The sequence below is a fragment of the Corvus hawaiiensis genome, chromosome 2 (assembly GCF_020740725.1).
Source record: "Corvus hawaiiensis isolate bCorHaw1 chromosome 2, bCorHaw1.pri.cur, whole genome shotgun sequence".
NCBI lineage: Eukaryota > Metazoa > Chordata > Aves > Passeriformes > Corvidae > Corvus > Corvus hawaiiensis.
In genome coordinates this window covers 4,481,772-4,503,630 of record NC_063214.1, presented here as the reverse complement: position 1 = coordinate 4,503,630, position 21,859 = coordinate 4,481,772, and the positions used below count along the sequence as shown (strand labels likewise).

At 40.7% G+C, this 21,859-nt stretch overlaps 1 protein-coding gene across 1 annotated transcript in view; it reads right to left on the bottom strand.

The window, feature by feature from the left end:
• The window catches only part of CRYBG3 (crystallin beta-gamma domain containing 3), an 83,347-nt gene extending 74,118 nt beyond the window's left edge, over positions 1-9,229 (bottom strand). Inside the window, exon 1 of the mRNA XM_048295623.1 lies at positions 9,057-9,229. Coding sequence (XP_048151580.1) covers positions 9,057-9,157 — 101 coding nt within the window. The 5' untranslated portion in view covers positions 9,158-9,229. The remainder of the gene's footprint in view (positions 1-9,056) is intronic.
• Positions 9,230-21,859: the final 12,630 nt, after the last annotated feature.

Below are 21,859 nucleotides of genomic sequence, written 5' to 3'. Positions count from 1 at the left end.
TTAACCTCACGTAGGTTAATGTGTTTTTTAGGTTTTCTTTCTTTATTTCAGCATTCTAGGCTGTAATGCCAGCTCCTGAACCCTGCCTTTCCTTTCTCTCAGAACAAACCCAACACCCCTCTCTGGGAAATACACCTGATGTGGTTTTTATGTCAAGATTTCTTTCCAATTTTACTTTGTGCCAACAGTTACATGTTCAGTGCTGACCTTCCAGAACGATATTTCAATGGAGAAACAGAGAGATTGTTAACAAGGATTTCATCACCTAGTACTTTAAAATTCCTTTGTGCAAGAGCCTCCCTGAAGAATGTAAATGAGTGGAAATCCACAAGTCTAATAATACCATCAAATATAGATGTGCAATACCTCCACGAAGTTTCAGCACATTACAGGGACTATCACACCATATCCACAGACCAGCAGTAGTAATGAAATTTTTATTATAAAACTGCCAAGAGCCATAGGTTGCTTAGTATCGGTTTCTTCTTTGTCCCAGTTTCCAAGTGGTAATTTAAAAGATGACTGCTAAAAATTCAGACTTTTAAATTAATATTTTATATATATGTAACAGTTACCCTGCTTGCCATACAGACCCTTATGATTACTGCAGCTGGCCTCTTGCATAATCTAGATTATGAAATTTCACCAAGGGAGACCTGTGTCAAGCCTTTAACACATGACAAGAAGTTATGAGCTTTGGTTGAAAAACAACAAATTATGGAAAATCGACCATATTTGTAAATAAGAGTTTTCCACGTAAACTACTACTAAATTCACTACTTATTAGGCTTACTATTCTGACTTGTCAAGCCTCATCTCTCACTCATTCTACATCTGTGTGGGACGGATTATAAAAGTCTTGGGTTCAAACAACCTCTTGAAGTCACAGCTCTACTATAACATAAAGCACTTAACTCTGATTTCTCTTCCAGTTATATTCCTTGAGGCAGAGTCATTCCTCAAACTTTAACACTGTCATTTCAAAACTTAATGCCACTGAGCTACTTCATTTTGTTCTGAGGAAGGTTTTCCAGACATCAAATTGTTCTGGAGCTCTTTTCAGAGCCCTTTTTAGTTCGCCAGCATCTTTCTCATGATAAATCATGCACACCAAAACGGGACTCAGTACTCCAGTAACCAAAGAATCCACAGAATCCATGTGTTTTGTTGTGTATACACCCAACAATCGTATTTTGTTCTCTGAGCCATCACTTTGGCAGCTCATGTTGGACTGTCAACCATGACAACTTAGTTTGTTTCCAAAGTCATCTACATGGTGATTTCTAAACTTTTCAATCACATCATCTGCAAACTTCACATGCTACAGTTTTGTCCTCTTTTACATTATCTGCGAAGTTATTAAATTCAAAAAATTCAAAATACATTCAAAAATACAAACTTTTCATTTTCTTCAAACAGATCAAGTATAAAATTATTTATTACATCTGGTTTTTTAACATTCCTCTGTATGTTGAGTTTTAGCCTGCTGCCATTACACTTGCAAATATTTTAAGTGGAGCATCAGTGCCAAGTCTTAAGCATCTAAGGATGGTATTTCAGCAGTTTGTCAAGTGAAGCTGTCATCTCATAAACAAAACTGAACTTGACAATTCCCATCTTTCAGTGATGTTACAATCAATACCATGTTTATTAACTGCTCAGGTTGCCTGGGAGACTTAGTAAAACAATTTTCCTATCCTTCTCCTTTAATCCAACTAAATAAAATAGACTTGAAAGGGAAACACCTTCCTCTAGGCATTAACATCACAACTGTGAAGCCATTTGTGTGCTGTGCAGCCAGGAGAACTATCAGAACTTAATCTAAAAAGTCAATTTTTTAAGAGTCAAACTTCTGGCATGTACCTTGAGGAATATGAGCAAGGGTACAGTAACCATTTGTTAAATTAACTGAAAGGAAAATATTACTGTAAAGCTCAGTGGCAACAAGACATTAGAAAATCAACTGAATAAAAAGAATTGCCTTGTGCATCAAGTGATGGCTAAAATATGTAAGTATTTAACAGAAAATAAGAATGGTTTCATTTTAGCAGAAAAAAACCCCCCAATGAATTAAATTCATTAAAACCTCTTTCCTGTTCCCCTCCCCCCAAAACCACAATGTTGCCCTTTTTTGAAAAGCTCCAAAATGAAAAATTTCAGTGAACCTCTCAGCAAGATTCCCAAGGCTAATACACTTCTTGGGAAACCAAACAGCAGCAGCAGGGACAAAATCTGCCTCTAGTCTCTGACAAGGCTCTTGGGGCTTGTGTTAAAGAGAGATGGAGAATTTTGCACAGAAATTTGAATGTGAAGTTTCTGGCTGCTGCTTCTGTGCTTAAGCTTAGGCCACACACAGAGGGGAGGAGAACTGAAGGCATTAAGACAAATGGAAATTATAAAAACAAGTTATTGAGCTTGAAATTAGAGGGTCAAAGGAAAGCAAAACTGCTTTTTCATTTAAAATGAATAAACAAGCAAAGTGGAGGAAAAGAAAGCGAAAGGTAAGGAAGGAGAAACCGGAGCAAGGAGGAGGAGAAGGCAGGAACTTAGGCAGAAGAAGTGTTACAATTGCTGATTAAGTGTTGAAATAGCACAAAATGTATTATATTCAATTAAACTAGCCTCATTTCGAAACTGGTTTGATTACAGACAGCCATAAGCAATTTGGATTGTTTTAACTGAAACAATTTTTCCTCTCAGACCTGTTTCTGCTGCTGATTTACATACTGCTCTTTGCTTGTGCAGCAAAGCTGGGTCAGCTTCACGTTCTGCAATAGCAGCGCTGTGTTACATGGTTTATGTTAGCTACACAAAGTGTGTTAGTATAAAATGTAGACTAAAATGAGCAACTGAAAATATTATGGAAAATAAACACATCAGAAAAATCGCAGATAGGCCACATTTTACAATGAAAGTTTACATGAAAAAAGTTCAAGAACCAAACCATGTCATTACACTGAACATGTACCTTTAAGTTTAAAGGCTAGAACTAGGTGAAATAAATATCACGACCCTTGCTAAATAACTTAATCTGTTTTACGTGTGAGGGAACTGAACAGCCCTACAAAGGCTGGAGAAAGAAATATAAATGTTTCTGAGCAGAGCTTACTCCAGTATTGGGCAACGTGATTATACCAGATTACATCAAGGTTTTTCTTCTGGCATCTGTCAGGCATAGTAACAGTAACACTGCTGTGGAATCTGCTCCCTATTTGCCAGTCTGATTGGTTAGATAGTTTCCAGCATTCTTATGAAACAGATATGTTACTGGTCACCAACACAAAAACTTGGTATAACATCAGAAACAGATCTACAAACTATTTATTCATCTATCAAATTCATAAAGAATAGATCTGTTTTCAAATGACATATTTGCAGGGTTGGGGACCAACAGTGGTACTTACAAAAAGGCATGGAAATAGGAGATATTAAAAGAAAAATAATCCAGGGCAGCTTTAAAGCAGCAGCAACTGTTGTCCTGATATACAGAGCATACCAGAATTTCAAAAAGATGTCATTAAGAAAAAGAACCTGGGAAAAAACAAGCAAGAGAGACTGGTGTCACCAGTAAAATGCAGCGAGCTCTTCTAGTCAGGCTGGAGGAGAAAACTCTTGGTAAAGGTACAGAGGGCTAGTAATTCAACCCAAGAAAATATTCTCCCCAACTCCCATCTTTTACTCACAAAATATACACCAGGAAGCATCCTACAGATACCAAAGTTGCTTCTTTTGTTTTGAAGGCATGCATTTTCCAGTCCAACCAAAATAAATTTTATGGCTAAATTTGCAACCTGCAATTGATGATTAAAATAAAAAAGCATGTTGTCACTGCAATTCTTTCTGCCTTTTCTGTTCGTGTGCTCACAAGAAATAACTTCTTCCTACATTTTTTCCCAACACAACACTGTCCATAGGTGAAGTGCAGATCCACAAAGGGTTCACACACGTAGGCCTCAAGACCTCCAAAATGCTTAAGCAGATATACTGCCCTCTGTAAAATATTTTAGCAACTTAGGAAGCAGTGGAACATTCAGAAAAACAACATTCTATTTCAAAATAAGGCACGTCATGAAATCACAATAACACACCACCAATAGGGACTAGATTTCATGGCTGAAAACTGACATGAGAAAGTGAAATGAGTAAGGAAACCAATATTTCCGACCTTCAGTCTTCAAAAGCGATACTGCAAAGCCAGTTAAAATAGATAAAAATTATATTAGAAATTAAAACTAATATACCAGAAGAATTGAGTTAAAGCCTAAGCAACCCAGTGCTGTGCTACTGTTTGCAAGTATAATAGTAGATACTTACTGAACCGTATGAAATCCAAAAGCCCCTCAGAAATTAAAAGCAGTAGCTGGGTTTCCGCCCTTTTAAGAAGTTACAATAATTAGAAATACAATCCCTAGAGCAACATGTTTTGGAATCTTTCTTTTTTTCCCACCTGGGAGCCTTTTGTTCAGTAGAGGAGAAGACCGAGGAGTTTTCACCTTGGCAAAATTGTTCCTTAAAACCAAAGACTTGCAGCTGTTTTGGAAATATTTTTGCATTAACTCTAGCACTTATGCCAATAACTGGAAAAGGAGACAACGCTGTTAACATTTAAAATAGTGGAAAAAATGTTGCTTTGTTTCTTCCAAAGAGCACTTCTATTACAATTAAGACTCTAGTAACATTTCCTTCAGGAAATGTCTCTCGCACACATGGCCAGCTGCTGGCCCTGCTCCTCCTGGTCTCAGTCCCATGAGACATCCAAGTATGTGCCTCATTCTAATCAAGCAAGTAGACCCACTAGAGTGCACAGAACTATTTACCTGCTTAATTATAGGCAACCACATTGGTACATTGCTGAATCAGGGCCTTTCATACTATTTTGAATTATGCTGCAATGGAAGTCAAATAAATCTAGGAAGCAAAAAAAAAAGAAAGAATCCCCAAATTAACAAATGTACAGGAAATTTTCATAATGCACCTTACTTAGGCAAGCCTAATTTGAATTCTTCTATACGGCTGGAGTATTGCCCTTGCTGGTTCCACAAACCATCATCCCTCATGTACACACATAAATAAGCCAAATTTTAACAACAACACGAAGCCTTCTGTGGCTTTTGAAAGGAAAAGGTTCTTTATTAGAAAGCAGAGACTGATTTTTCCATCAGACAATGGATTTCTTCAAAGATGCCAATGGTATCTGAATCCAACCCAGCCAGGAGGCAGTAATTTCAGAAGAACCAGGTTTGCAATTTATTGCTCCCTTTTCCATCAATTTCCAGCAGTCCCTCAAATGCACAGTTTTTACCACTACAAAAATACATGTTCTTTGTAAACAGGAACAATGACTGACAAGTCCCAAAGGAAGAAGAAGAACTTTGTTTATTCTGCTTGAGGAGAGATTAGAGTCTTTATCTCTGAAAGCTCTCAGTTAGAAACTAATGGATGAATGGAACAATCTCAGCCTGAAGAAAAACCCAACAAACAAATCAGCTCCCCAAAACCCTTCTAAAACCAGATAAAAGGTTGCTCTTCCCTATTTGATATCTCTGGTATACTTCAGCAATGCAGATGAAATATCCTGACAAACCAAACTTGCACTGGTAGTTCTGTGACCAGCCAACAGCACTTGGAGGGAAAAAGAGAAATCTGAAATGAACCTGCTAAACACTGCATGGAATAACTCATAAAATGCACCCATAGTTTAAAGGACATTTTGATGGTACCTCAGTAAAAAGCATCACACCTCCCTGAAAGGTCACATTAATTCACAAAAGAACAATTGCTCAGCCACAGAAGCCACACATTTCTGAAAGAATCTGCAGTAGATTGACTTACAGTATAAAAGCTGTGTCTTCTTCTAGATGGACTAAAGATACATGTATTAGCAATAAAAAAAAAAAAAAATTAAGACTTCTATTAGAATAGTGAAAATGCCACTGGGTTTTGTCATCCTGGAGATGTAGGTTGCTCCAGGACAAACACTGTGGTAACCAATAACCAATTGTGTATTACTGAAAATAGCAAATAGTCCAGTAGAGCATAATGACTGTAACTATAATAACTTCCTTGGATGGAGGTCAATGATAAACACCTGGAATGAAGAGCACTAGAGCCACTCAAAGCAGCCCCAACTCTGCAGAACACTTAAGCAGCAGGCAAGCACTGGGTGGGAGATGCTTTCCATTTGGCTATATTTTATGTAAAAGACAAGTGAACTCTTAAGACATGTACTGTGCTTTTTGCTGCCACAAAACTTGCAACTAATCTGCACAGCTTATTTTTTCCACAAGCAAGCAAGCAAGCCTCCAGCGAGTCTCACGTTCATCAGAGCTACAAATTGCTGTAAGGGCAAGTTATTAACATAAGCTCTTCGTCAAATGAGGTTTTCAGAAGAGTCTAAGACATTGATTAACACACTATGTAATTCCCCCGACCCCCTTCCTCCTATTCTAAACCAGGGTCACGGTAGGCTTGGGTTTTGGCTTTTGTGTTTTTACAGGTAAATCTGAACACGGTCTGGAGCATGAGTGGGCAAGAGCTCCATCGCCTACAAGCTGAGGGGAAGCTCTGCAGCTGGGGGAAGGAAAGCTGGCAGCTTCCAGCCACCCACCACTGCCTAATTTGCGGGAGCAGATGGAGAATGACTTTTGGACAGACACGGGCTCATTTCTGCATGCTTTTAAAACTTAGGAAACCATCATGTTCTGCAGAGACATCAAGTGTGATGCATGTCTCCAGAGGTCAGTAAAGGCACACAGAGGGTATGCAATATACTGCTCCCTCTCCTGCCCCCTTTACTTAGGTCTTCTACTTTTTTGAAATCCATCAGTAGGCAAAATACCTCACTAGAAAAGTTTCTTTCTATATGTATCTCTCAAACTTAGTCTGGTCCCACCGTACCGGTAACCTGAAGGGGAAGCCATGCCGGTGCATACATTTCTCCGAGCCCTTCACAAAAGCTGCATTCCCACCTCGCCCACGCACTCCACACCTTCACAACAAACACTCAGAGCAGCCTTGGTCCCCCCTCCCCGCACTCGTGCTTTGTTCAGCGATCCATGCTGCTACACGGCCGAGCTCGCTAAATAAACACGAGGAGCAAACCTGCGGCACTCATCCCAGCCCGGCGCTGGGTAATGCATGCAATTACGCTAATCTGTGAAGAAGGCTGCCAGTGGAAACCAAATACGAGAACGTCAGCATTCCTGACTAACGTGCCACGCTGCAGCCCAGCACAACAAGGAAAAGCTCCTTAACATACCAAATGGGACTCGGGATGGCGAGGGTTTTCGCTCTCCTCCTCCAGGAAGGAGGCACCGCCACCACCCTGCAGCGAACCTCGGGAGGAGTTCAAGAACGCGGCCAAGAGGCCAGAGCCTTTTCATATCTGCGTGGACTATCCCAGCTTCCGAATAAAGAAAAGGCTCTTGGCTGCAGGAAATGAAACTGTGATTGAGATAAAGATTAGACTGCAGCCCCAAGTTAAGTGGAGTAGGTCTGCCATGAGTGCTACCTACAGATAGGCCATTTAGTGCACAAACCACTGAAGTGGCATCACTCTCCTCCTTAGCAAGGTGACCGCTAGGCTTTCTTGTTTATCCCAAACTACAGCTGTAGGGAGCTGGCAAGGAGTCATGCGATGAAACCTCTCCTGTTGCCTCTCCAGGTCCTCAGCCAGATCCAAACCTTCTCCTTCTCCCATATCTTAACCACCCCCGCCAGACAAAATAGGCACGATATTCCAGCAATTGTAAAGATGTCCTTGATTCAGCAGCCTTGCTCCTGAGTTCTTTTTTTCAGGAAATAGAAAAGCAACGTTTTCTGCTTATAAACGACCAGTGGGTCCTTGGTGGTGTACTGGCATGTCAAATGCTTTCAGTAAAACAAAACCCCCAAAGTTAAAAATCCTCATGGTGCATTTACAAGACCATTTAAGATGGTCAGTGTAAGCCACCAACAGGCTCTTTATTTCCCACGATTGCTGAGAATATGCACTGCAAGATCCTAAAGCTTTTCACTGAAAGAACTACTGCGATAGCCACTGTCTATCTGATTAAACAGTATTTACTGTCTGTCAGTTTAAACACAAACCTATGCACTATCAGGAATGACTCAGATTAAAACCAACATGTTAAAAGCAAAAAATAAATATTACACCCGAGGAAGTAAGGCCTAGGCAGTTAACACCTTTTCACCACAAAAATATGCTCATTAACTTGGGCCAACAATGAGGCTGCCTGAGCAACTGAAGGAAACTTATCTGTGCTTCTTTCCTACTTACAGACAGGAATCAGTCACCAGTAGAAAAAATAAAAAGGGAAAAAAAAACCGAAAAAAAGGAAGAGGAACAAATACACAAGAAGTTTCCAAACCTTTTCATCTAGTAAAGTCTCCCTGCACTAAAAAAAAAATTAATAACCAAGTTTCCATAAACCACAAATTTTGCATTAAGACTTAAACACATCAGTAATATTTATGTTTCATTAACGCCTGATTTACACCAGTCCAAAAGAAAACTTTCAGTGTGAAAACTGAAAAGGAAAAACAAACAAATCCCTCAAACCCCTCAGAGACCTCAGCGCCCTGCCCTGCTTTCAGTCCCCAAGGAAGGGGCACAGCACGCTGACTGCGGCGGCGGAGAAGCCCCGGGCTGGGCTATTCCAGCAAGCGCAGGTTCCACAGGGACTCCGCTGAGCCTGGCGGGGCCGGGGGTGCTCGATGCACCGCCCAGGGAGCCCCCATGTCCCATCGCCCCAGCAGGAGCCGTGCCCGCAGCGCAGCGCTGCCCCAGCACAGCCCGCCCGCTCCGGCCATGGCGGCAGCTGCCAGCCGCGCACCCCGGTCCGAAGCTCCCCCGGACAAGCCGCCGGCCCGCCGCTGTCCCACGAGCCGCCCCTGGCCCCCGGGACGCCCGGGCTCCCCACGGTGAACACCCGCTTCCTCCCGCTGCCCCGCCACCCACCAGTGTCGCAACGCGGGCAGGGGCCCCGCTCAGCCCCGCGCCCCCGGCGTCCCCCGGCCGCGCAGGTGGCACCGCGCCGCTCCCGTGCCCCGCGTACCTGTTCGCCGCCCCCTCGCCGGGTGAGCTCCTGGAGAAGAAGCGAGAGAAAGTGCTGTGCCAGGAGGGGCCGGCCCGCCGCCGGCTGCCCCCGCCGGACATCCCCGGGACCGGACCGGACGAGACGGGACAGGAGACGCCGCCAGCAGCCGCCCGGCACCGAGTCCCCACGGCGGCGGGAGGCGGGAAGCGGCGGCGAAAGCGTCCCTCCGCCCCGGGGAGGAGCCGCCGCTCCACCGCCCCCGCCCCTGCCCCTGCCCTGCTGCCGGCGGGGCGGGCAGGGAGAGCCGCGCTGGGAGGCGGGGGGTGTGCGGGGCGGTGGGGAGCCGAGAGAGGCTGGGGTAGTGGCAGGAGCGGGGGGAGCCCCGTCCGCGCCCCGGCAGGCAGAGAGGGTCCGGCCCCTGCCCTGCCGAGCGCCCGGGGCCGCGGGAGGGAAGCGATGGCCGCGGAGGGGGCGGGACTGCCGCACGCTGTCCGCCGCCCCCGCGCCGGGAGGGTGGCGCGTTGTGTTTGGTTTGGGTTTGTTGTTTTTCTTTAAGTTAATGGGTCATAATTAGTGTGAACAAAGAGAAAAGATCAGAGGTGAAAAAAAAAAACAAACCAAACCTCTGAAGAAAAAGGATAGGCAGCCTTGAGAATTTACACTCCTGACTGACTGCAAACGCCAGCGCCAGCCTACTGCTTTGTAAGTCGGGCCAGCTTTGAGATCTGCACTCGTTTGTCCATGCAAAGTCAGGAGCTGGCTTCGCGCTGTCCCGGGCACAGTCTAGCTGCCACAACATCTGTGCCTGCTGCCCAGCGCTGTAAACACTGGCATCGAACAAAGGTACACGGCAGCAGCGGCTGGGGCTTCACCTCTCATCTCTGTCACTTAAAGATAAGTTCAAGACCACTCTTGCTGACGAAAAGTGGCTTGGAGGAAAGGGGTTCTCCTGCCTTTTAAAAAGTTTACTTCCTATAAAGGAGTTTGGTTTGGTTTTTTGTTTGTGTTTGGGCTTTTTAATACCAAACCCTTCATTTTTATCCCTCCGAGAGTTATGCCCACCCTTGACTTAACATCAGACTATACCAACAGATGACCTTCCCATTGCAACAGCACAGTGACAAATACTATCCTCATTTTATAGATCGAGGTGATGCACAAAACCTTCATGATTTACTGAGTGTGAGTTACTGGTAAAATAGTCTAACCCTGACACTAGGATTTTAAATTCAGAACCACACTTTCTTTTCTTTGTGAGCATCTCTGATGCTCTTTGTGACTGCCTCCACCTTACACCTTTTTATCAGCTCCTTTTTGCTTTGTGCCATCTCACAGAACTGTGGAATGGTTGAGGTTCGAAGGGACCTTAGGAAGTCACCTGGTCCAACCCCCTGCTCAACCAGGACCACCTGGAGCAGATTGTGTCCTGATGGCTTTTGAATATTTCCAACTCCAGGGTCTCTTTGGGTAATCTGCCACAAGAGATCACCTCTCTTCTGTAAGGTTTTTTCCATTTGTTCACCTTGATCCATATCCAAATCTCTTTCTTAGCCACTGTGCCATAGTGACAAGCAGATATGAAGCTGGTACTGTGTGTCCATCTGCAGAGCAGCAGCAATAAAACAGTCTGAAAAAAAAAAAAAGCCTACTGTCTGCTTTTCTGTCCACTTTTTCTTACCTCAGCTATGAGCAAATCTTTAAGAAATGTGCAAACAGCTCTGCTTTGTATAGTTCAAGTCTCATATAGCTTTGATGTGGATTTTAAAAACACAGACACAGCTGGATATTGGACGGGCACTTAAATTTTTAACCAGTCAGAATTGGGACTACCTGGTTCTATCACACTTACAGGAAGTAGCTTTCTCATGGAATAGTTACCAGTCACAAACCTTAGTCAGGGGACCAGCACTTGGTACACAAAGTTCTGTCCAGTTTTTAGTGTCCAGTCAAGGAGCAGATGATTCTCTCCGTGATACAGATGCCCCAAGCTTTGCACAAAACCATGAAATGTTTAATTCCAGAACAGTATAGAGGAAAACAAGAAACCACATTTTTTAGCGTATCTACACATAGTTGCCAGTTCTCACAGAAACGGCAATTGAGGTTAAAACTGCAAAATGTTAACAGCAGAGCCCCCAATGGAACATTATAGAGGAGACACTCCTTCTGACATTTAAAATTGAAGTACTTAGGCTCCAAAACCAAATTAGAAAAGCGACAATTTATTAGGACTGTACAAACAGGCTGCAGGGAGGCTTAGGCTCTCTGTGACTGTTTATTACTTTTAATTCTTCTTTGCCACATACGTCTCATAGCTTCCCTACCTATTGCTTAAGTAAGATCTAATCCCTAAGCTGTAGCAAACCTGAATATAATAATTAGCATTTATAAAGCATCCAGTATCTTCAAAGGATATAAGCATTAATTAATCCTCATAATCACCTCAGGATGTAGTTAAGTATAATATGGTGAGTGGTTTGCACACAGAGACAGTCAGAACACCTTGCTGCATCCAAAGGCTGTCCACACGTGCCCAGAGGGGCACCACAGGGCAGCATGAAGCATTACCAGGACTCTGCCTGTCCAAGAACAAAGAGCCAACCTAATCAGAAATGCTAATCCCAAACAGTAACATTTTGTGCTCAAATCTGTTCCTCCTTTCCTCACTGCATCTAAAAGCAGAAAACACAGGAACACACCAAATGACAGTTCTACTGCAGGCAAATAATAAAAATATTAAAACTAATCAAAATACTATAACTGTATCAATATAAAGATGAACATGGCACAGGTTAGATAATCCCTTTCTGGGTTTTTTGTACCCTGGAGTAATTGAGTATCACATGATGTAAGAGTAAATAATTATGACACATTTAAAATAATAAAAGGGGAACTGCCAGCAGGAACTCAGATTTAACCACCTACACCTCCAGCAAAGGGGGGAAAGCTCAGCTTTTACCCCAAGATGCAGTATCTGCCATGTGGCAGGTGGCCTCACACATTAGCACAGCTGCCAGCATTAACAGCAGCACCAACACGTGCAAGCCAAAACAGATGGGGCAAACAGGTTCCTTTCCCCCTCAGATTAAAGTGCTCACATGTGGCCCACATGAGGTAATGTGGCAACATCAAAGGCAGCGAGAAACCATTAAAACACAGTTGCAGAGGGATAGAATTGCACAGAAGAGGAAAATGTCAAGCAGGGGCTCTCAATACATTTTTTTCATAATTCATCCTGCTCAGAGTGTCACTTGAATGTCGAATAAGAGAGGGGAGAGTGCTGTGCCTATTCCACATCCACTTAATTTTTCTACTGCAATTCTGATTATAATGGTTATGCAGAAGGGAAACCTCCCCCTTCTCCTTGCTGATTTAGAGTGAGCAGATGGTGAAATTTTAATTGTGCTTTTTGAATTTCCTTATTTTTATGGGTCCTTAAAATCTTGAGTCAAATCTTTTGTTTGGATACCAAAAAGGAAAGCAAGTTTCCCTCATGCTGATTTAGGAGGAGTCCTCCTTTCACACCCTTCTTTTAGAACTTTCCTGATACATTAAAGTCATAACTAAGGGAGAAGTTAGTCTTAAAACCTCCAAACTAAACATTTTGCCTGCAAGCATATTTCACACAACTTTAGATGAAAATAACATCCTCAAACTGTTTCCCTTGTTGGATTGCTACAGTAAGAAGTGGTCTTATGTTTTGAGGTGCAACTCTGCTATGCAGAAGCAAAGTTCAGTTCTCCATTTCATACATGTTAATGCACTTATCTATCGAAAGATTTTATATGGCTCTGCTACTTTTTCTTGTTAACAAGCACTCCCATTTTCCAGGTTCTTAAGCACATGTCTGTAGGTAGATGTGGCATAAATAGCAACAGTATTTTAATAATGAACAGGGCCTTACCTGTCTTCTTCCTTTCCAGTCTATAATCTGTAACGGCAGGTTTTTAATAGGTGGCCTGAGACCTTGAATTAATAAATACACATAAAGGAGTCATCATGTGTAATATTTCCTAGCCATTTTTCAGTGTTGTTGTCCAGATGTTGAAACAAATACTGATGATTTTCAAATCTCTAATTTATACTTTAAAATGAAGGCGACCAGCAGAATGGAAGAGTTGGGTCTTGGCTATGTTTTTACACAGATGAAGGATGTTAGCAAGGATTTGTAGGATTATTTTCTATCTAGCCATGACCTCCTGCTGTAAAGTATGTGCTGCACAGCTTCCAGCAATCCTCATCCTTTAACTGTAAACACAAAGTTCCCCCATTTGATTTACTGAAAATGGTTTAAAAGACAGCCACATGGTCAGCTGCTATTGTTCAAATGCCTTCATGTCTGGAGAAGACAGCTGGAAATGACTCATGGGGTTAAACAGCAGCTTCTGAGACTGTAACTGTGTTCTTTATTATTTTGAATAAGTTTTATACACTGTGCTACCTATGGCCAAAGTTCAGTCTAGGAATTAAAATCTTTAAATCAACTTTTTGGAAAGCCTCTTCTATTTGTTTTCCACTCTATTTGTTTTTCACTTGTAAATTTGTGACATTTACGCCTACCCAGATGCAAAAGTGCTAAAAGGGGAAACTAACTGTAAAGTACAAAATAAGAAACCACCAACCCACCTACAGAATCTTTTTTAATGCAGACTGTTGCTGCACCTGGGCATGGAACAAAAAGCACTCAGAAGCCTCATACTGTGGTGGGATGTATGGACCTAATTTCAGAAGATTTGACAACTTTCAGCAGATTAGCACAGCTTGTCTGGAAGGCTCCCAAGACATTTTTGACAGCACCTCATATCAATTAAACTTGTGTGAATCCAAAATAAAGATTAAGCTCACTTGTCCTTTTACCAATGTTAATGATTGCAAACCACCCTCCGTAACTGGAGCTCAGGAAAGTCTGCACTTCATGTAATGAGCTCCCTGTAAAACCATCCTGCTCTGAGTCTGCTCACCTGCTAAGGCAATCTGTCTATTCACCACCAGCCTTCCTCAAAAAATTGTGGTTAAACAAAGTGCTTCAGTAGGCTGATTTCACCCAAATTCTAACATATATTGTATATAGTGTAAAAAGCAGCAAAAATAATTTAGTGTTCATAAGAATGCAAGAGCTTTCAAAAAGAGGTGTCTTACATGCACACAAAAGAAATCCATGAAATACATTACCAGGTACTTATACATTGTAATTAATTTAACACTTTTCCACCTAGAATGTCTTTTGAATATTAGATGTGTGGTTACAAATAAATATACACCTTTCTCTACAAATCTACTCACTTTCAAATATAAAATCAAATTACTATACTAATGGGCTTACTGTATTTCCATGCCTGTACATAAAAGTACATTTTAACATTTGCAGGTTACTAAGCACATTTAAATTGTGGTACAAGCCTATATAAATTTAAGTAAATTTAAGCCTCTGGACAGCAGACCTGCCTTTCTTAATTACCTTCCAAAGATTTCCTTAGACTAGTCCCTGGACCCCAAGGCTTCCTAGAACCACTGACTGCAGGCACACCAATGCCACCCCTTATCTTTCCTGCTGGATTTCACAACACAGGATATTTTTTAACCCAATGTTCTGGACCCTGTATAAAATATTATTAAAAATGTTTGAAAATTAGAATATCTATGTATGTAAAGTAACCCCTTACCACATTCATACTGAGCATGCGTATAAGCATATTCCAAAAGGAATAAGCATCTTTAGTGTCTGGAGAAATACACTGTAAAATATTCTGTCTATAAAAATGACTCTAAGTACACCAGTCTCTAACAAGCAGAATTCTTATGGATTGAGCCAAACAGGATCATAAAAGCTTTTGGCTGCTAATGTTGCAGAATCCCATCTGGTTTCATGGAACAACTTATTTTCCTGTCCATTTAAGCTTCCAGTGAGAACATTAAAAAAAAAAAAAGAGAGAGAGAGAACACAAAGAAGAGACCTTTTCTTATGTATGCAAATTATATCCATAAGTTATTCCAAACAGGGAGAAAATACTTCAATCTTATTACAGAACAAACAGAAAAACAGAGTCTAATTCTTGGCATGCAAGTTCCACATAACAGTACACAGTCTGTGTAACGCACAGAAAAAGGGTAAGAAAGAAATCTTAGAGGCCGAGTTTGTAAGAATTCAAGTGACCATTGATCAGATTTTGCCTGGTTAGCTGGGTAAGTACAGCATAACTGACCCCACACACACACTCATTTGTTTTGTGGGGTTTATTTTATTTTCTTTTTAAGCCCAACACAACAAAACCTTTAGTTGGGGAAAGACTATTTCTTTTAATGCCCGAGAACAAAAATTCCGAGTAATCCATGTTTCCTCACTCAAGCATTTGTTGTTAGTAAAGTCAGGGCAGAAAAGCTTTTTCAGCAAAGTAAACACCATCACAAGGAAACGTCTGGCTAATGGGGATATGAGCCTGAAACAGTCTTTTTATCTGATGTTGGTCTTTAGAAATATTTTCTGTATGTAATGCACAGCTCTGCTCCAATAAATATGACTATGAAGACTAAAGGGGTTTCTCTACAATTGAAGATGGTATTTTATAGAATGCACTTACTGTAGCTCATAAATAGTAGATGTACTCTGGTTTTTTCCAATTTTCAGGGTGTGCTGAACTGCTGCTGAAAATAAAGGCTCACATTATCTCTGTGGTAAATCAATTCTCTGGATAAAGCTGTCAGCTTTTCTTTGTATTAGGAACTGATTGAAGTATTCCTATTTAGTATGATGCCAATATCAGATCACCTGTCATTCACTTCACAATTTAGGCATTGCTACAGCCTTTAAGAAATCACACAGATATTTTGTATCCTGCATAAATTAAGGGCTTACTAAAATGCATTACCTGTCATGATGACAGAACACACACCTCAAGGAAAGCATAAGACTTATTACTCACAAAAAAGAGGGGTTTTTAATGCTTTTTTTAATCAGTGCATGACATATCAGAGTAGACAGAGAACTAGGTAGTACTTTAAAAGTTATGGAATGGGTAAAAAGGAAATTTGGTACTTAAAAATATTCCTACAACCTAAATGACTTGACTTTGAATGTATGTCTTTTAATTTCCAGGAACTGTAAAGCTACAACGTAGCTTTATTATATTATTATTATATGTATATATAATAATATTGGTAAGTCAGCACTGAAGTGGCTGTTCTGCAATTGTTTTCTAACATAATAGCGATTGATCTTATTTTATATTGGCACCAATGAAAGAAAGACTCAAAACTTATTTGCAAAATGCAGCAATGCTTTCTAGATTGGATTAGTTTATAGATCAATTTAGCCTGCTTTAAAACTGCTGCCAAAAAATTTTTAGAGCATTAACTTGCTCTTGATTTAAAGCTCAGCAGAGGACTTAGAAAACAATTATGCATAGGTTTTAAGCATCTCAAAACAGAGTAACACTTTCCTGTTGAAAACTACCTAAGAATGTAAAAGAGCACCTTAAAAAAGGGGGGTGAAGGGGGAATAAAAACAAGTGTTACAAGAGAAAAGCACCACCTTTCCCAGCAGAAACGTCTTCTGCCCTTGAAGAAAAACCCTTCATCAGTCCTTACACCTCTAAAGCAAGAATTAATGACTGGTGAACATCAGCTCACAGATAAAAATGTGAAACTGGAACCAAGATGCTTTAATGTAATCCATTGATGATGTAATAAATGATGAACAAAATCGTTGGAATATTGCTATCACTGAAAACAACATCCACTTTCTGGTTCATTGGTTCCATTTGTTACTCTTTGCACCAGTTTTTAGACACTTTTTCCCCATTCAGTTTATGCTAATAAATATCGGTGGATAAAATTTAAACAAAGAGAGATTTACTTGCAGAGTGATATTTTAAGTTTAAAAAAAAAACAAACTGCAAAGTTCTTTTCCTAGTAACACCTTTAAAGCTGTGTGATCATAAATACAGATGATGCCAGGAACAGCAAGGATGCCAGACAGATGACTCTTTTATTATTGAAATAAAGATTTTAATATTTATTATTATTTACTCATGACTGCCTATTTTTCACAAGTGACATTATGCCATTTCCTTCAAGTTGGAAGAGTTACCCCTTAATCCCTGTCCAATGGTTATATCCTGTATTTGTGGAATAAACTTTCCCAAGTTCCAAGTGAAGCATACTGTAAACTTTTATTTTTCCCAAATACTTCACTGGCATTTTTCCTGGGGAACCTTGGTTTGTGGAGACCTCTTGCCAAATTCTGCTGTTCTTTCACATGGTTTCAACTCCATGGTTTTAAAACTTTGGGATTGTTTCCCTCTTAAGTTTGTACAGGCATGCCTCCACTTGTGCATTAATTCAGGTCACAAGGGTATTTTAAAGATAATCCTCACTAACAGTGCTTTTGTTTACAGCGCAGAATTGGCTGGGAGGACAAGAACTGAATTCTTTTTGGATGAAACTACACCTCAAAGCCAAGGGTGTACAGCATGCTCCAAGGACTGAGAAGCCCTTGGAAAGGCTCAGGCTGAAGGAAACTCAGGCCACACAGATAAGGATACCAGGCTCTCAGCACCAGCTCTCTTGCTCTATAAAAGCAGTTTGATGGGGCTGCTCTCATCAGTAGGGAGCCTTATAGCCAAGCACCCACTATTATCATTTATCATGGTTACCTCACTGAGCCTCATGAGGCTTAGGTTTCTTTAATATTCACTAGCATGAGTCCAGCCCAAAGAAACTTCTTCCACACATCCTAATTTCCTTGATTTTTTAAATCCTTCCTTACTGTCTTTTCTTCCCTCTATTGAGAACTGTTAGGCAACTCTTCAGCAACTAAATTTGGTTCAGTAACTCTTTTGCTAGGCCTTCAATCTACTTAGTGATCTTCAAAGACAAAGTTGTTTGCAAAAAGACTGCCTAGCATGAAGTTGCTAAATTTACACTTCTTTTACTACACAAGTTACCCTGTTCTTCAAAGGTGCTCCCTGAATCCCAGAGGAATTACAAACACCCCCTTTTGAGCTGGTGCATGAGTAATGCAATTGTAATACAATTAAGTTAATCTTCTGGTAAACAGTTTGGAGAACACAAGATCATTTAATGGTAGACAAGAGACATTAAGAGCCTAGCTTTCATTTCAAGGATTGATTCTGAAAAAGAGTAGTGGGAGGGGGTTTCATGCTGTCATTAGAAGAGTGGAAAACCCGAACATGCATGGTGAGATCCTGACATCCACTGAAGGAGAACAGAACATTATCACATACATGGTGTACTTGTGAGAGCAAGAATGTCATATGCCCAGAAAAATTCAACCAATTAAGTAGTAATCCATCTGACTGAACAGTGGCAAATTAATTACAAAATGCTGGTTGACACAAACACAGATGCTTTCATGATGTAACTTACTGTGACAGGAGCTACAGAGCCTTGAACTAGAGCATGGTTACAAAATATTACTAAAAACACTTGGCATCTGTTACAAGAGATCATTTAAAGTTCTGAACTCTGATTAGCTATTACACACAATATTAGTTTTGCATAGTAACAGCGCATTTTTAAACTTAAGTAGTCACGCATGGGCTGTGAAAAATAATAAAAAAGGATCAGGGCATATCAAGTTAACCTTTGAAAGCAAACTTTCCTGACCTTTCTGAAAGAGGAGAGTTGGAGCCCTTCTTGGTAGTACCCTTTTTTGCTTTTTTAGTCCTGTCTTCTGTGACCTTCTCTCATAATCTATTTTGTTTCTCAAAAAAACCCACCCAAAACCAAAACAACAGGGAAGGGAGCTGCAAAGTTTCACTAGCAGAGTACTCAGCAAAAGTTAAAAGAAGCAGAACAAAAAGTTGAGAAGCAAGATTTGTAAGGATTTCTGTAAAATGGAAATAAGGCAGGCCAGAAAGAACTAAATAAATGGATGACAGGAATTAATCATAAAAAAGTGATTTTCCAACCAAGTAAAACTTTAAAAACAAGTAAAACTTAAAGCGAACAAACCAAAAACCAAACCAAACCAAACCTCCCCCCCAGCCCCACCCCTTTTGAGATTAAACACCATTTCTTGGCTTAATAAATGTTTGCTTTTGAAGACAAGCATTTTGAATCAGCATTACTTTCACTTCTTATTACCAACAAAATGATATTTCCTAGTTAAAGCTTCTAAGAGATAAACTGCTTTCCAAAACAGCTGCACAGCTGTTTTACAGAAGCTCTGAAGTACGTTACCATTCCACATATTACCACATCAGAATGCCTGTCTGCAGACAACTAAGCTGAGCTGTTAGGTCTGCTCTTTTACAGCAGCTTATCTTTCATATTAGTAAATAAAACACCCCAAGCAAATTACAGTTAGAGGGCTGAGATTACAAGAAGGCTCCATTACATTTACATCCTCTCACTTAGAACTGCACTTGCTTCATGTGAAATTGCCCAGGAGTGCTGAGGCCATGCAGGCTCTCAGCACAGCTGCAAGTAGTAGTTAAACACAAGGTTCCCATGGACTGGTGCTCTCAGTACTAGAGAGGCACAGCTAGGAAAATCAGGATTTACACATTTACCTGATAGCCCCCCTCCTCAGTCAAGAGACCTAGAAGGCAACACTTTGTATGTGAAAACAATTGCACCATATTTCAGCTGAAAATGCTACAGCCTTAAGCCTGACCAGGCATATTTAAAGGAAATTAATAATTAAGTACAAGGGCAGCCTGCACAGAAGCAACAGCACAAAACACTGAGTGGGGGTGTAAAGACCAAATTCCCCAAGTCCTTCTGGTCACTCTACTGCCCTTCAAGTGACCACTTAATGCAGACACCTACAGTGACATGGATCAAGAAACTGAACATTCCCTTGTCTGCTTTGTTCCTCAGGCACCATGAACTTGTCAATGCAAACTGTCTTGGAGCACCCAGATAGAACTCATTCATTGCTTTAACATCCTAAATGTAATGGGAGAATGGCATGGAAGTCTGACAGCCACAAAAACCAACTCCAGAGCAGCCTTTTTGCACACATACACGAGGATTTTGTGCAATACATGATCCTTGTACCAAATTCAACGTTTTTAGAGCAACTCAGGGACGCAGCACCTGTGGATGTTGGTGAGCTATGCCTGTACACCAAGGTGGCAAGGAGAGGTAAACATGCAGAGATTCCCTCAGGAGGTTTTATGTTCACAGAATGATCACAAATGTTCTAAAAGAAAGGGACAGATAACAGTTGGAGCAGTAATAAGGGGGGGGAAATTAAAAATCCAGCGTTTTGCTAATAGGACTGTTCCCATTTCCACTCCTTCCAACAGGTCTTCATTCAGACAAGTGGCCCCATAGGGGAGGAACAGAAAGAGATGTTGCAGAACAAAATCAAACACCAAAAAAACAAGACAGGGAACAATAATCAAAATAAAAAACTAACTGCTGTTTTCAAAAAGCACTTACTAACCACATTAGCGAGCAAAAAATAAAAGATATTAAGAGTACTTCCCTCAGATTTGTGGATGGAAGAACAAAGCAGTAGGTTCAAACAGCTTCCCATGACAGTAAAGGCAACCCACAAGATAAACATAGCACTTTATGTAGCTCAAAATAAAGAAAAATAATCAGAAAACCATCAAGATCCATACTATTCAAGGAAGTCAGAAATGCAGACAGATTTTATGTAAGAACTTAAATTTTCTTTGGTAGAAAAGAAACTGTTAACTTAAAATTAAATGTTTCATTTAGACAAGACATACAAGCGAACCACAATAATTCCAAAATACTTATACATAGCAAAACAGTTTTTACAAGTATTATTTTCAAGAGAATACTTTTAGATTAGCTATTAGAAAGAAATTCTTTACTGAGAGGGTGGTGAAGCACTGGCAGAGATTGCCCAGAGAATTTGTGATCTTCCCACCCCTGGAAGTGTTCAAGGCCAGGCTGGATGGAGCTCTGAGCAGCCTGGTCTGGTGGAAAGGGTCCCTTGTCCAAGAAAGGAAGTTGGAACTCAATGATCTTTAAGGGCCCTTCCAACCCATTCTGTCATTATTTTAATTACTGTATTATCCAATGCAAAGTAAACCACAAAATGATCTGCCCACAATTCAGAGGAAAACTTCTCAGAAATATATACTACTGTTCTTCCTTTGTATTTGATTTTTGTATAGATACTTAGATTCAGAGTTGACAAAAGGCCAAAGGTGTCACAGAAAGAGACATGAAAATACTTCCATGACAAATTCAACTGTAAGAACCATAGCAGCCTGTAAGAAAGATTTCTTACAGTGAGATTTTCTTCTGGCAAAGCAGGGAAGTTAATTTTAACTATTTAACTAAGACTACACGACACTGCTCTCCCATTTCAGACAGCTCCCTTTGCTCCAAATATTCCTCTATTAGGTGAGGCCTAGAAGGCATGCTGACAGAACATTTGTATGTTTTATATGCTAATGGATGTGGGGGGAAGATTTTTCAAGAGCTGCATATTACATGTCCCACAGGGATCAGGTAATCACTGAGTTAAATGGAGGATTCAGCACTGCCAGGGTCAGTCTGCTTGCTTCCTGAATGAGGGAGCAGGGATTGAAAGGGAAGAGGCGGCAGAACAAAAATAAAGTTTTTAATTTGTTAGCTACGGTACATCTTTGAAGCCAGAAGGCTTATTAAATTTATTCTTGAAAGTAAAACTGTCTTTATACACAACAGAAGTATATAACACATTTCATAATAATGATCTAGTAAACCAGTGAGCTGTCCCTTAACTGTGTTTTCAAAATACAACTTTCAAGAAACTGATGCACACGAAGTTCCACCTGGACATGAGGAGGAACTTTACTGTGCAGTGACCACACACTGGAACAGATTGTCCA